At 36.5% G+C, this 14,303-nt stretch overlaps 2 protein-coding genes across 4 annotated transcripts in view; one reads left to right on the forward strand and one right to left on the reverse strand.

Moving 5' to 3' along the window:
• Positions 1-208: 208 nt before the first annotated feature.
• si:ch1073-145m9.1 (uncharacterized) lies at positions 209-2,904 on the reverse strand. Its single transcript, XM_052575985.1, has 7 exons — positions 2,835-2,904; positions 2,633-2,724; positions 2,364-2,459; positions 1,519-1,631; positions 1,305-1,428; positions 915-1,087; positions 209-820 (listed from the first exon to the last, which is right to left on the reverse strand). The coding sequence occupies exons 2-7, from the start codon at positions 2,670-2,672 to the stop codon at positions 758-760; spliced, it is 609 nt and encodes a 202-aa protein (XP_052431945.1). The 5' UTR covers positions 2,673-2,724; positions 2,835-2,904; the 3' UTR covers positions 209-757.
• A 970-nt stretch (positions 2,905-3,874) lies between these two features.
• usp32 (ubiquitin specific peptidase 32) overlaps positions 3,875-14,303 on the forward strand; it is a 48,381-nt gene continuing 37,952 nt past the window's right edge. For 2 of the 3 annotated variants that reach the window (XM_052575945.1, XM_052575946.1), the window contains exons 1-2: positions 3,886-4,090; positions 12,995-13,122. In XM_052575945.1, the coding sequence (XP_052431905.1) occupies positions 4,033-4,090; positions 12,995-13,122 (186 nt within the window). In that variant the 5' untranslated portion in view covers positions 3,886-4,032. Of the gene's footprint in view, positions 4,091-12,994; positions 13,123-14,303 lie in introns of all 3 variants that reach the window. The other variant, XM_052575947.1, reaches the window with a different exon arrangement.

The raw sequence follows: 14,303 nt of genomic DNA on the forward strand, positions 1-14,303 counted from the left end.
AAGATATTTACTCACTTTTGTCACTATAGTCATAATTAATGACCGGATATTTCCTTTTTTTTAAATCCCAAATTACTGTATCTGTCCTTGAAAGATTATTAATGTAATTTATGTACACTACTGTTCGGTTTTTATTTTAAGAAAGTAATTTTTATTCAGCAAGGATGCTTTATGAAAAGTGACGGTAAAGACAATCCTACAAAAGAAATATATTTCAAATTAATACCTTTTATTCACTCAGCTGTTGATTATTTTTACAGTTTTGCATTTACCAGATGCTTATTTCTAGGCACATTTTATCAGTTCATGCATTTCCTGAGAATCAGACTCATGATTTAACTGTTACTAGTGCCATACATTGCTGTTTGAACTGCAGTAACAATAAAATCCTAAACAATAAATACATGTAGTGCAGTTTTTGCATCAAGAAAATCTAAAAAACAATGTAACAGTTACAGTGCAAAAAGCCTCCTTTCCTAAAAACTGCATTTAAAGACTCTTAGCATATCTATAGCCAGAGTCCTTTAATGCAGTGCTATGGAAAGGAATCTTTTTTAAGGGTTTTCAAGAAAATATAAATAAATCCCTGCCACATTACTCCCTGGTAAACTGGTTTTTCTTTTCCATAAATTACATTCAATAAGCTCAGTAACACAGATAGTTTTTTTTTTCAGCTGCTTATTAAACCAGAAGCCTCATAAAATATGAATTTCAGTCTGAAACCCTTACTACATCCTAAATAAGCCTTTAGAGATCCCTAGTTCTTCTTTTCTTCCTCTTCATCCAGTAAAAACCTCAAATGGGTTATGATGCACCACATCTGCAAAATGACATTAATAGTAGTATTTACACATAAATGCCTTAATTGTGACAGTAAAAGCACATTAATAATGCTGAGTAAACATGCTCCTCACTTCAACTGCAAAGCCCAGTAAGCGTCCTGCCGTCAGCACCAGAATCCCCAGAATCTGTAGCCAGTCTGGGGCAAAGAGAGTCTGCGACAGCACCTCATACTGGTAGCCATACAGCCACACCGGTAAAACATGAAGCCCTGCTATTGTCAGGATGCCCAAAGGTGTCTTGAAGCCTGCAACAAGAATAACGGCATTCTTCAGGGCTTCTCACAATTAAAATGGGTCGTTCTTAACCCAAGGTAAATGGGGTTTATAAATTACAGCTGTGAAACATTCCTCTAAAAGTGGGGTTTAGAATGACGATGGAGTTCAGTGCAATGTGAAAAAACATACATATGTGCTTTCAAACATTTTACAGTTTCAAAAGAAAAAAATTACTTGTTGCTATACCTTTTGCCATCACTGCCTGGACCCAAACCGGGCTCTCTGTGAACGAGTTCTTCCATTGGGCACCTCTGGCATTGTGGTTGCACACAAATACACACCACTCCACTGAAGACACCAGCCAGCCCCACTTCACAAGCACAGAAAGCAAAGTCTTTCAAACTAATAGGAATATGTCCGGGACAAACATACTGTACATACCTCTGCTGTCTGAACGTACATCATAAAGCATGTTCCAGAGCATGCCACGTCCTACATTGTCAATGACCACATCCAGCCACGCTCCGAACCTGGAGGTCTGCTGCAGCCGACGGGCCGCCCAGCCATCCACCCCTGGCACAAAGATCAAATAATAAATCAAAAAATGTGGTTTCCAACATTCTTTAAATATACTTAAACTAATAAGTGAAAAAGTAAAACGTTGTGTCAAAAACTATGATGCATGTTACATTCTGCACCTGCATATTTTTAGCAGAATATATTATGTAAATAATAAGTAAGGAGTAAAAGAAGAGAGAAGAGAGTAAAAAATAGAACTAAAAGGATAAATAAACAAAACTACAAGAATAACAATGATTAATTTAAGTTACTTATATTATTTATTACTGTGTAATATTTCATTATAGATATTATGTAATTTATTCTTAATGATTTTTAAGACGTTTTATGGCCCTCCTGGAAGTTTACTAAAACTCCCTAGTGTTTCTGGACCCTTTTAAGCAGCCTTTGTCCTTGCTGATATTATAGTATAATATTATAGCATAATAATAGTGTAATAATATCCGATTTAAAAATAAAGGTTCCAAAAGGGGGTTTTCAAAGCGATGCCATAGAAGATCTATTTTGGATTCCTCAAAGAACCTTTCAGTGAACAGTTTTATTTGTAACTTATTTATTTATTATTGTGAAGAACCTTTGTTTAATAATATAATCTTTTGTGCAATGCAAAGGTTCCATGGATGTTAAAGGTTCCTCATAAATCTATATGCTAATAAAGAATCGTTATTTTTTTTAAGAGTGCATGTATTTATAATTTCCCTAGCTTTCATGTAATTAATTACCTACCATCCAATATAATTGATAACACATACAAGGGCACAAAACTCCCTGGGTCACTATACAGAATCCAGGCAGTGAGAACAAGAAGAATCCGGATATAACCTATAAAAACAAACATTTTACCTTAGAATTAGCAAAATACTATATATAGAGTGCATTAAATATAGGCTGTGTCGTAAATGTAGTTGGAGTGTTCGAATATTTGTGATTCTTTAGAACGAATTTTTCTACTGCAACAAATACACGGATGACATATAATGATTACTCTGACTCACCAATTATATTGGGTACATAGAGAAAGACATGAACCCCCATATCACAGGTGCTCCTCTCTGCTGCTTCTGCAGCCGCCGCGTGTCAACGTCTTCTGTGTCGGAAACAACACCTATCTTATTTAAATGACTTCATATGAGCAGTAGTACCTAATTAAAATGTCTTTATGATCATAAACATTTATTTCGCTGCAAAAGAGTTCACCTCTTCTTTAGGTGTCACATTTATGTCAGGGCAGATAAACAGACTCTCTTCCGGCTTTATGACAAGCTTTATAAGCGTCATTCGTGCTGCACAGACGCTAGAGGCCATGGGAGGGCGCTAAAAGATAAGAGCCTGAGAGATTGTATGTATTTTTTAAGCTTAATTAAGATTAATGAAAGGTTGGCACCAAATGTGTACGTGTACAGAAGGGTATATTTGCATTAATTACTTGCCAGAACTGATTATGTATAGATAACACATTCCTAAAAAATGTAAAAGACCAAACCTGTGTTGTTATTGATTGTTGTTGATTTTTACGTTTTCGTTAACTGAAATAAAAGCGTCTGCTATATGATTAAATGTGAATTTTAAAGTAAGAAACTTAAGAACTAATAAAAATGACAAAAGCACAAAACAAAATTACGAAACCTTTTACTAGAATTATATGAAAATATCAAATATAGGTTCAACTATATAGCATTGTAAAACACACACACACACACGGAAGGAAAATAATAGTAAATAGCCCAATACTAGGCCACAATAACGCTAAACGTTACGAAAAATGAATTTATTTGCAATAAGATTCTAGATAACATTTTTAAGCAATTTTAAAACCTAAAAATAAACTATTTGACCCCAAATGTTTTTAAACACTTAATATCACATTTTAATTATATTTCGGTGGGTGATAAAATTAATAGAAATAGCTGAAGGCTTCCCAGATCAAAAAAAAAAAAAAGAATGATGAAAGTCATAATTTCATTATTAACCATCTTATTCCCATATACACAATGTCCTTGGAAAGTTAAGGAGTTGTGTTGTTTTTCTGATGCAACACGGTGCAAATTGGTTAAACTGGCTCCTCACAGCCAATATCTAAAAATCTAATATCAAGAACGGAAATTAAAGTCAACGGCACATCAGCAACCTCAGGGCGCAAAGGCGTCGGTGCTGCGTTTCTTGCGCAAATCTGACGCTAATACGCCCCCTTTGCTCTGATTGGACAAAACTCACGTGATCGAGTATGGAGGCGTCGGCGTTTAGACGCGTCACTCGTTGATAACCCTAAACTCTAGCGCTTGACTTGATAGGAACACCATACTGAAAAAGAGAAAAAACAAAACAACGGAAAACAAGACAACAAGCACCGGTCACACTCTGCGCATTTCTGCCGTTGCCATGAAATGAGGGTACCATGGGCGCCAAGGAGTCACGGATAGGCTTCCTTTCGTATGACGAGGCCGTTAAAAGAGGTAAGAGGTTTTGAGCTTCAGCGATTAACGGCGGTCAGTCAGTTACGCGGCAGCGCTAAGCTAGCGTTAGCAGCGTTAGCCAGCTACTTAAGCCTACATTTTAACTCTTTCTGCGAGCTAAAACGCCTTAACTTGTCGTTTCACAGAGCTCTTATGTGAAATAGCGGGTGTAAAGGGGCTTGTGGGGACGAAGGTGGGGCTGTTTTGACTTGTCTTTGTGTTAATGGTGTAATGTTGCTGTCAGTGACTGCGTCCCAAAACCTAGTTAGCTGTCTACTTAACGTAGATTCTTCTGCATCATATTCGCGTTCATAAGAGGCCCCAATTCGTTTGACAGTGCACATCACACTTGGTTTTGACACACAGCAAGTGTCTAACTAGGAGCCGACTGGAAGTGTAACTAATCTGGGCAGTTCAGGAGCGATCATACTGACAAACAGCTTTCACTAATCTGTCAACATTTCTCAACACCCTGTTCTTATTTATCATGTAACCTATCGCATTTTATCAGCTCACTCTTCTTAAGAAGAGAGTGGAAGTGCTTGTCCTGACACACTGAAATCTGAATTTTTTACTCGCTACTGACCAGTGTATTCCCAGTCCTTTACCTTTGGTTATTATTAGGACGTTCGGTGTTATTTAAGGGTCATTTTCACTTTCAGAGGGAAGTGGATGCTCTTCAAGAATCATTTAAGAAGTAATTGAGAAATCATTTAAGTCTTGAGTTAAGTGAAGATTTTAATAAAGGCCTGCTGACAAATTAATGACAGGTGGATGACCCCACAACCAAGGATGTAAACAAATATTTAAAGGGATAGTTTACCCAAAAATGAAAAAGTAATCGTTTACTAACCCTAATTTTATTCCAAACCTGACTTACTTACTTCAGTGAAACATAAAAGAAGATATTTAGAGAAATGGCAATATTGTGGAAGTCAGTGAGGAATCAAAATTGTCAACATTCTTCAGAATATCTTCTTTTATGTTACACAGAAGAAAGTCATACAGGTTTTGTATAGTTTAGGGTCAGTAAATGATGTCAGAATTTCTTTGTGCATTTAAGGCGGGAAGCAAGGATATATTTGAGAGTTTGTTATTGAATCTTAATATTAAAAAGAACCCTTAACTGTATCCGGTGGTTACCACCATCACATTTCATTTTAGACAATATTTGAATTTATTGACACCTTAAGGTCCAGCCATCTTTACTGTTTATTGGCAACTTTTTATCAGTGATATTTAGTCAAGAGGCATGAATTGTAAATACAGATTTGCCACATTGACCATCAGAAAGATACTTGGTTTGAAAGTTACTCTGTATGAGTTGTTTAATACATGACTATATTATTAAGAATAAACCCAATATTAGCCCATGAAAAACCCATGTTAAAATTGCAGTATAGCGTGTAAATTCATCACTGACATGGCATAAACATTACATTGGATTTGTTTACTTAATACCAAGGCAGTACGTCTGGTTTCTGTTTAAGATTGTGCAAGTGGGGGTATATTTTGAGCATCACATTCCTAGGCTGCATATGCATTTTTTATGTCAGTATACTCTAGTATTTTTCTGGCAGTCACAATAACAGGTGTAACTGACTGCTCCAGTGACCTGACCACAAGTTTGGTTTCAGGTTTCTGTGTATTTATGATCCAATTTAGATTTCTGAAACTAAGATCTGAATGTCAGTATAGTCTGATGCTAACATGCTGCTGTTTATGTGTAGTGATAGGGGTGTTGTGAGCAGATACTGGCACCTGAGATCAAGTGCGTCAGCAATGCTTATCTTTCCACACCTTGATGAATAAGCAGAATTTAGCTTTTGCTTTGCACAGGCGTTATTTGCATCTTTGTTTCTCTTACCAGGAAACCATAGGCCAGGATTTACATTCTGGCCAAACCTATTACAGCTACAGAGGAATTTCTTTTGCTTTGTGCCTCTTGTTGACATAATTGCTGATATAGTGTTTCACAAGCTAAATAGGGTGTCTTGTGAGTCACCTGAGAGTGTTGAAGGGTTAAAACAGTGTGATTATTATCGTACAGCACTGTGTGTGTGCACCTTAATGTGTGCACGAGTGTGTTGGTGGGGAGAGAGAGTTAGCTGGCCCTGAGCCTGTTAGTAGAGGTAGAATTACTCTAATTGTTCCAGCTGCACACACACTGTGGTGGCACATTTATTGGAGCTTTTTTGTGCCATGCTGCCCAACAGCCAATGTTGCTGACATCACTTCATCACAATAACATAGTGTTAAGGAGGAATGGCATTCACGTCAGCATTTTGTTGTTTTCTTTATTAACGGCTAGTTCTTGATCATGTACTAGTTTTCCTCAAATCCATCATTGTTTATCATGTATTGTAAATGATTTAAATGATAGCGAGGGCTCCATTAGATTACCTGACCTTTATAATAGTATATTTTTTTGCATTGTGATTGGCCAAACACCGCAAGCACTCGTCGGAAATGTATGCCCCTTTCCATAATCATGAGCTTCATCTTTCAAAATAAATGGAAAGACAGTTAACCTGTTAGCCAGCACAAAGATGCCCTCGTCCTGAACGCCTTTCAACTTGCACGTCAGTGTTTATGAATCGATTAAATGAAACGGGACAAATTTCATCTTGACAATCTATGTATCATTATAAAGATCTAAGCCTCAAGCATCGACAACAGATCGCTGTTTTTCAATGGAAAGATTATAAAGACTGTAATTGCTACATTTGTGTAAGCAGTATACATAAAAACATGAGCAATGAAAACGCTGGACATACCAGATCCGTCGTAATAACGAGTCATAAACACATCCACAGCTGTAAATCCCTGTTTAGTTAGAAAGGTAAGGGTCCACTGAACGACATCTCATGAAGCACGTTTAGTCTAACGAAACAATAACGTTGTAATATGGATCATAATTCCTTTGTTTACGTTTCGGTTCTTCAGCAACAGAACTGTTTGCGTCCCTTATGGAATAACTCACGGTTGGAAACTGCGTCTTGGTAGTAACGGCATAGTTTTGCAGTTTACAGGGTCACAAACAGAATGAGGTGATCCACCGGAAAAAAGAATGAATGAAAGATAGGCGAAAGATAGTTTATTTGAATTTTGGCGGTCCCTCGTGACGCTCTGACGCACCTGTCAGCTGATGGAGGCGAAACTTATAGCGATCGCCCTTTTTATTGTTCCTTTTTTTTTTCAACAGTTTTTATATATGTAAGAGTGTGTTTTATGTTGACTGTGAATGTATCTGCATGATTACCATCTGTTTGAGTGCAAATCAGCCCAAATCAGCTCGCTATTACTGTATGATAGATACACACAGCATCGCCCTGACTGCTTCAACACTAACTGCGGTTACTGAAACGACGCCGCCTTTGCATGAACATTTGGGTGGCATTACACAAATATTCCCACATCGTGACATAGACATGTGGAGTCGTGTTAGAACGAGCCATTTTAGGGGGCGTGGCAGAGTCTTAACTTTGATAAAGAATATCTCTTTGGTTCTGAGACTTTATTCTTGGCAACTTCAGAGATCTCATCTATGCACAATCAGCTTGTAACACTCCAAAGAGAAAGGAAAACTTGGAATCGCATCATATGACCCCCTTAAAAGACATAAATACACAAATAGCTTACATGTCATGATCAAAAAGACATCTTGCCTTAATTTGTTAGTATTCCTACTGTGTCATTCTTGAAAAGGTTTGCAAACATAATGTACTCCGGTTCATTTGAATCTAATGTGAAGGTATCACTCCAATGCTCATCCTCAACAGTTTTCAGTGGCTTTCCTCCCAGATTGAACATTCAATACTGTTTTGTATTATAAAGGAGTTTCTAGTATCTCAGCCCTGTCGTCTGTAGCTCCCAGGCGTACGGTGAGCCCATGCAGGCATTCCCCTGTCAGCTTGACTGAGAGAGGCTCCTCTGAGATTCCAGGCCATCGAATCCATCTGAGATAATTAAGTCTCGTCCTCAGGAATTCATGTTTATTTATGATACTTACCTATAAGCGTCAGGCATCTCTTTTGCACTCAGGCCGTCCTCTGAGTCCTCTGTCTCGAAGGTAAGGTTGCCACCACCTACAGACCTACATTGGAGCAGCTTACTGGGAACTCAAAGTAGGTCATGTTTCTGAGTAGTAGCGCACTGAAATGAGTTTTACTGTAGGATACAGTGTATTCTGCAGGCTTCCATCAGTAACTGCGAGCATTATGGATCTAGCTGTCTCTCTTCTGAGGGGAAGCGCTCTGAGTGGACCAAGAAAAGGAAAATCAAAGAGGCTGTGAATGCTTTAGCAGTCTGTTGCTGTGCTATTTCAAAGAGTAGAGCTGTCACTGAATTCCCCAGAGCAAGACGATATTTGCATTTCCTTGTTTCTTTTTCATAACGTTAACATGAATGCCATTGAATGTGTTCCTCCATGTTAGACTGTTTGTTTTTCTTTTTGAGTAATATTTTCAAGGCAAGTTTAAATAAACACTAATTCAGTCAAGTATATAGTAAAGGTTGACGTGTTTATTGGAGAATAATTGAGTTCGTGAATCAGAGGATATAGGTTACTTTGTCTCACTATAAGTACTGTTGCTCATAAAAAGGAAAATTTGAACTAGCCCTTGTGTATTTCAATCTATCAGTGATCAATTTTTTCCATCAACCACAGACTTCACTTTTCAATGCGTTTATTTTATTTTATGCTATTTTATTTATGATTTTGAATAAAAAATTATTATATATATATATATATATATATATATATATATATATATATATATATATATATATTACAGTAATTATTCTGGAAGTTTAGTTAACGATTCCAGTGTTTCATCTTCTTCATGCATGTTTTAATTAGCTGCACTGTTGTCTCCCAAGGGAAACCATCCCATGGTTTGCAGATATTATTTTGGCACCTTTGGAGAGAGTAATTTGAGAATTGCTTAATAGAATTGGCTTAATTGTCTCTTAATGACTTAAAAACTGGTCAGGTTCTCTGTGCACATGCACAGAAAATATCTGCCACATTAAGCATTGACAATGTCATCGACTTGTCAGTGGGACATCTGGTACCATGATTGTGTTTGTGAATTTGGGATGTCGTTCGCCTCATCTGATGCTTTTCTCCTACAGAACATTATACATAATAATCACACGCCCTCCAGGTCTATTAAAATGCCTGTGGAGAGCCTGCAGAGAAATATTTGTTCGCATCTGCTGACCTGTCGACTTTAACACATCTCAGATGCATCTGCCTATTTCATAGACATGTCTGTGCATTCTGTATCGCATCGCATGGTCAGCCTCACCTTTTGCTCTTAGCAGAGTGTCTTTCTCTATAGAATGTGGCCTTGGAGAATGAATGTCATTTGGGGATTAAAGGCTTTCTCCTGCTTCATAAGAAAACCAACCTTCCTTTAGTTTTGAGGAATTTTTATTACCCTCAGAGCTCTAAAGTGTTTTCTCAGGCAGTATTTTATGGTTCACCCCATGTTACGGCCAAGAATATGCAGTGTGTTTCCTGTCGTCATATCTTCGCTGCACAACATACCCTTTTCTTCCTGGTATTGTGAAGACTGTGACTATTGAGAACATTCTCTGCATAGTGGTGAAGTGATATATTAGCAAGACTGATTACTTGGCTGAAAGTAGTTTATATTGAGACCAATAACATTACTAAATCCATGAAAAATGCCAAATAGTAAATAGTTAATCACTTTTTTAAGCCTTCAATTCTTTTTAAATGGTCCTGATGTGTATGTCACAAGTGGTAAACCATTGGCGAAGCTTTCTGTGATTTGTTAATATCCTCACCATTTGTCTGTAGTGATTTTGAAAAAGTTTTCCTGAGGCAGACAGTTGCATCGCAGAGTGAAAATGCTCTTTTTAATTCCATTTGAAAGCCAAGCATTATGTGTATGAATGTGATTCACCATTATGTGCATCTCTTCAGATCCCTGAAACAGCTCATGGGCTTCATGCAGCTGTTTTAATGAGAGTGTTCTGGCTCAAAGTCTCACTTTTGTGCTGAAATTGTTCTTCGATTCCGTCTCGTCATAATCATAATTGTCATAATAATTTTCATAATAATTGAAAAATGTGATTAACCAATCAGAGTTAAACTTAGACTGAACCTCATTGTCACACAAGTAGGGTAAATTTTTTCTGTTGCTATTAATTGCTAATGCTTTTGTCAAGGTATATTGTATTATCACGGTATTTATGCAGTATATACAGTGGTATTCTTTTTCTATAACTAAAATAACTGAACATTTAAATAAAATAAAGCAATACAGAAAGTTTTACACAGATTAAAGTGCAAAAGAACTATAAAGACCAATCTGTGTCACTTTACAGTAAGACCTCATTAGTTAACCATTAACATTCACAATGCGCAATAGCTACATTTGCTACTGAAATTATTCATCTTTGTTAAAAAATACAAGTCTTAGTTCATGTTAGCGTATTAACACAGCTGCAACTTTTGATTTTAATAAAGTGTTATTAAATCTTGGAATACCTAAGATTAATGAATGTTCAGAACAATTTTTCATTGGCAGTTTGTTAACTAATGAATTAACTAATGTTAAAAATGAATGTAAAGTGTGAATGAACGATAAAGAATCAAAACACTTTCAAACAATATCTAGGGCATTTTGTAGTCCAGATTAAAATGAAAAAAAAAAAATTGAAAATAAACAGCCTCTAAATATTAAGTATTTGGCACTGTGATGAACACCATAGCGAATCCACAAAATCTGAATAGCTATTTAAAATTATTTTAATATGTTTAAGAAAGTAGTACAGCTGCTTTATTTATGGGGTTTCCAGGGTAAGGGCTGCATTTTCTGCTGTTTAGCGCCATCTGCTGTCAGAGAGTGGATGTGCTTTCATTCAGTGCATCTCTCAGAGTTCCCCCATGTGCTTCTCATGTGTACTAGTTTACATCAGAGCACACAAGCTCTTTCAAGCAGCATACAGCTGCGTTGTGCATTCTGACCAGTTGATGGGAAAATTATTCTTAAAATGCATTCAAAATTCATAATTATTTATAATATATTATTATTCACGGTATTTAGAAGTGCCGATGATAACAATATATTGGACATTCAATACCGAATACTGGCACACGTCTACACACAAGTGAAAAAACAAGGCACAGATCAACTAAATGAACTTGCTGAATCAGTCAAATGCGTTTGTTGAATTCACATTCTGACTCAAATAGTGAACTGCAAGTTAAAAAAATATTTTCAGTGACACCGGTTTTGAAATTACACAAAATTTGTGAAATTTAAGTCATTATCATTGCTGTTTGTAACAATAACAATGTGTATGTACATCTGCAACCATTTTTTTAATATATCTAAAAAAATCATTTTAGTTAAAAACAAACATATTTATTTTTAGGAAAAAAACTAAACGAAAGGCAGGAGAGCATCTGCTTCCATACTGTGACAACTCCATTGAGTCATCAGTGCATATCAGTTCTCAAATGGCTCTGCTCTGAACAGAGGGGGCTTTTTGGGGTCACAGTTGCTCTGTTTCAGTGATATGTTAACAACTGTTATTAAAATGGAGTGGCATTTGTAGCCTTCTTTTATTGTGGATGTGCTATTTGCTGGATAAATCCAAGCCTCCCCCAAGCCATGGTTCACCCAAAAATGAAGAGGAATTTGAAGAGGAATTTTAGTAACCAGACAGTTGCTCGTTGTAGCCATTGACTTTAGTATTTTTTTTTCCATCTTCAAAAAAAAGCTTTAAAATATCAGCAGAATAAATATATTCATGTACGTTTGGAACAACTTGATTAACCATCCCTGGATGTCTATATTAGGGGTATTTCAAAGTCATAAAGCATTTCTGGAAATATCTCATTTGCAGAGAACATTATATTTTGGTTCTCTACTTTTGGCCCTGACCCTGTTATGGATGAGTCAGATAGAACAGTGCTGTGGTTTATGAGCAGGTCTGTGATGTATTGTGCTAGGCAGTACAAGGCTATGAGTGGCGTGAAGCAGCAGTGGTCTCCTGTAAGTGTCTGAGTTAAATACAGGCTGCAGAGGCGGTGATGTTTTAAAAGGAATGTGTGTGTGTGAGAGAGAGAGCGAGAGAGAGAGAGAGATGAAAGCGCACTGGCTGTAGTCCTCCTCTGCCATCATAACTCAACATGCTTTGAGCTAGAGGAGAAATGTGCAAAGATGGCAATGACTTTGACTTATAAGAAATATTCTCAGCAGCTAGCTTTCTCAGGCCTGAGGCACTTTTGCACCAAACATGAACTGTAAAAACCGCTTAAGTTAAATAAATGATTAACCACTTGATGCCAATTTGGAAATATAATACGGTTCAAAGTTGTTTCTTTTGAGGTCAACAAAGAGCTCAAAGGGATTCAAGGTTGAAACTGGCATGGGGTTCATGTCTCGATTTTTCTACAGCTTCTTGTTTTGTTTTGCTTTTTTTATACAAATTTATACTTTTATTCAGCGAGGATGCCTTAAATTGATCAAAATGTTATTCAAATGTATTCAGAAAGAGATATTTTAAATTGTATTTTGCATATCACGCATTTACAGTTTTAAATGTATTTTTGGTTAAATAAATGCAGTCATGGTGTGCATAAGATACTTCTTTCAAAATAATTTTTAAAAATCCTACCAGCCCAAGTTTTTACATGGTAATGTATATATTTATTTAATAGCCTAATTAAACTGTTTACACATTTTCAGAGGTTTTATTGTTTATTTTATACAATTCTTTCAGATATTCAGACATTGTTTTCCAGAGAATGAGGAACATCTGGCATAATTTAATGCCACATGTAAACAAAACAAGTAATTTTTAGTGATGATAATCTCATATCCTATACAGCTTTTTGACAACTTCCTGCTGTGTTCACAGTTACCGATGTGGAGCTCAAACGTCTGCGAGATGCCTTCAAGAGGACCAGTGGCCTGTCTGTCTATATGACCCAGCAATGCTTCTACAGGGAAGTACTGGGCGATGGAGTTCCTCCAAAGGTTGCAGAGGTTAGTCAAGCTTTGATAAAACATAAACATCATCAGAATACCTCAAAGCATCATGATCTCTCTCCAGCCACCCACTGCTTGTTTCAGTGCTATCTCTTTGCTTTCTAAAGCCCCCCTGTAGTCAAACATTTATCCCTTAAAGCTCTACTTGACAATCAAAATTACATATTTAAATGTTTTTTTCTTGTGAAAATAATTTTCTCATTCCTTACAATAGCTTGAATGTAACTCTACACCTTGCCTCATTTACTATAAGTAGCTCAATGGTCCTCCTGATCCATGGATTATGACTGATAAAACTGTTTTTACTAGCGGACAACTATAGTGGGTACTGTAACCGTTGTTATAGTTAATTAATGGACAATGTTGTGTCCTTAAAATGCCTTGAAGACTCAAATGCAGCCAAGTTTGTGATTCTTAATTTGCATCCGCGAGCATGCACATGTGAAGTGTGGCCATCTATGCGGGAGAGGTTGGTCTGACTCCATGCCACCTTTCCACTGTTGGCGTGGGTTATTATTCAAGTTAGTGGTTCTAAATTCACGTTAAACCATGGCTTTATAACGGAATAACACAACTTTTCCCCGCACTTCAAAGCTTTTAATATTACCGAATTTGAAAGTTATTTTTAATGTGATGATATTTGTTCACCTTTAATGGGTTTCCCCATGTATAAAACTAAAAGTTTTATAATGTAGGAAAGCAAACACTTATTTTAAAAATAATAAAAAAAGATATTATTAAATGACCACTAATAGATGGATGCATTTCCACTCACTAATATAACCTATATTTTTTTGTATTCATTAAAATAAATTTAGACATTATGAATAGCAGTAATAAAAGTACATTTTATCAGATGTAATATAAGCAGTTTTACATGCATTTTTAATAAATGTCTATTTGACATCTGACAGGAAACACCTTAGAGATGTACTGCAGATGAAGAAGCACTCTTAAAAATACATCTTGCATATGTTAATGCAGACATTAGATGTCTCCGGGATGTACGTGTGCGATTAGGGTGAGTGCTTTACTGTCAGGTGATGGAGCTTCCTTCTGCAGATCTTAATGGCACTAGTGCTGGTGTCCTCAAACGTTAGTCTGGAGACCTACAGTGGTTCTCGAAGTCAGAAAAGTCAAAAGTGTTAGAAGAATGTTCTCTGTGGTATATTTTCACT

Source organism: Carassius gibelio, chromosome B15, assembly GCF_023724105.1.
Source record: "Carassius gibelio isolate Cgi1373 ecotype wild population from Czech Republic chromosome B15, carGib1.2-hapl.c, whole genome shotgun sequence".
In the NCBI taxonomy this organism is placed as follows: Eukaryota; Metazoa; Chordata; class Actinopteri; order Cypriniformes; family Cyprinidae; genus Carassius; species Carassius gibelio.

Excerpts from the sequence above, each read along its gene's own strand:
- si:ch1073-145m9.1 (XM_052575985.1), bottom strand. The coding sequence starts at position 2,672 with ATGGGGGTTCATGTCTTTCTCTATGTACCCAATATAATTG. Across the intron at positions 1,088-1,304 it reads CCAGGCAGTGATGGCAAAAG|GCTTCAAGACACCTTTGGGC; the intron begins GTATAGCAACAA and ends TTCTTGTTGCAG. Across the intron at positions 821-914 it reads TACTGGGCTTTGCAGTTGAA|ATGTGGTGCATCATAACCCA; the intron begins GTGAGGAGCATG and ends GTCATTTTGCAG.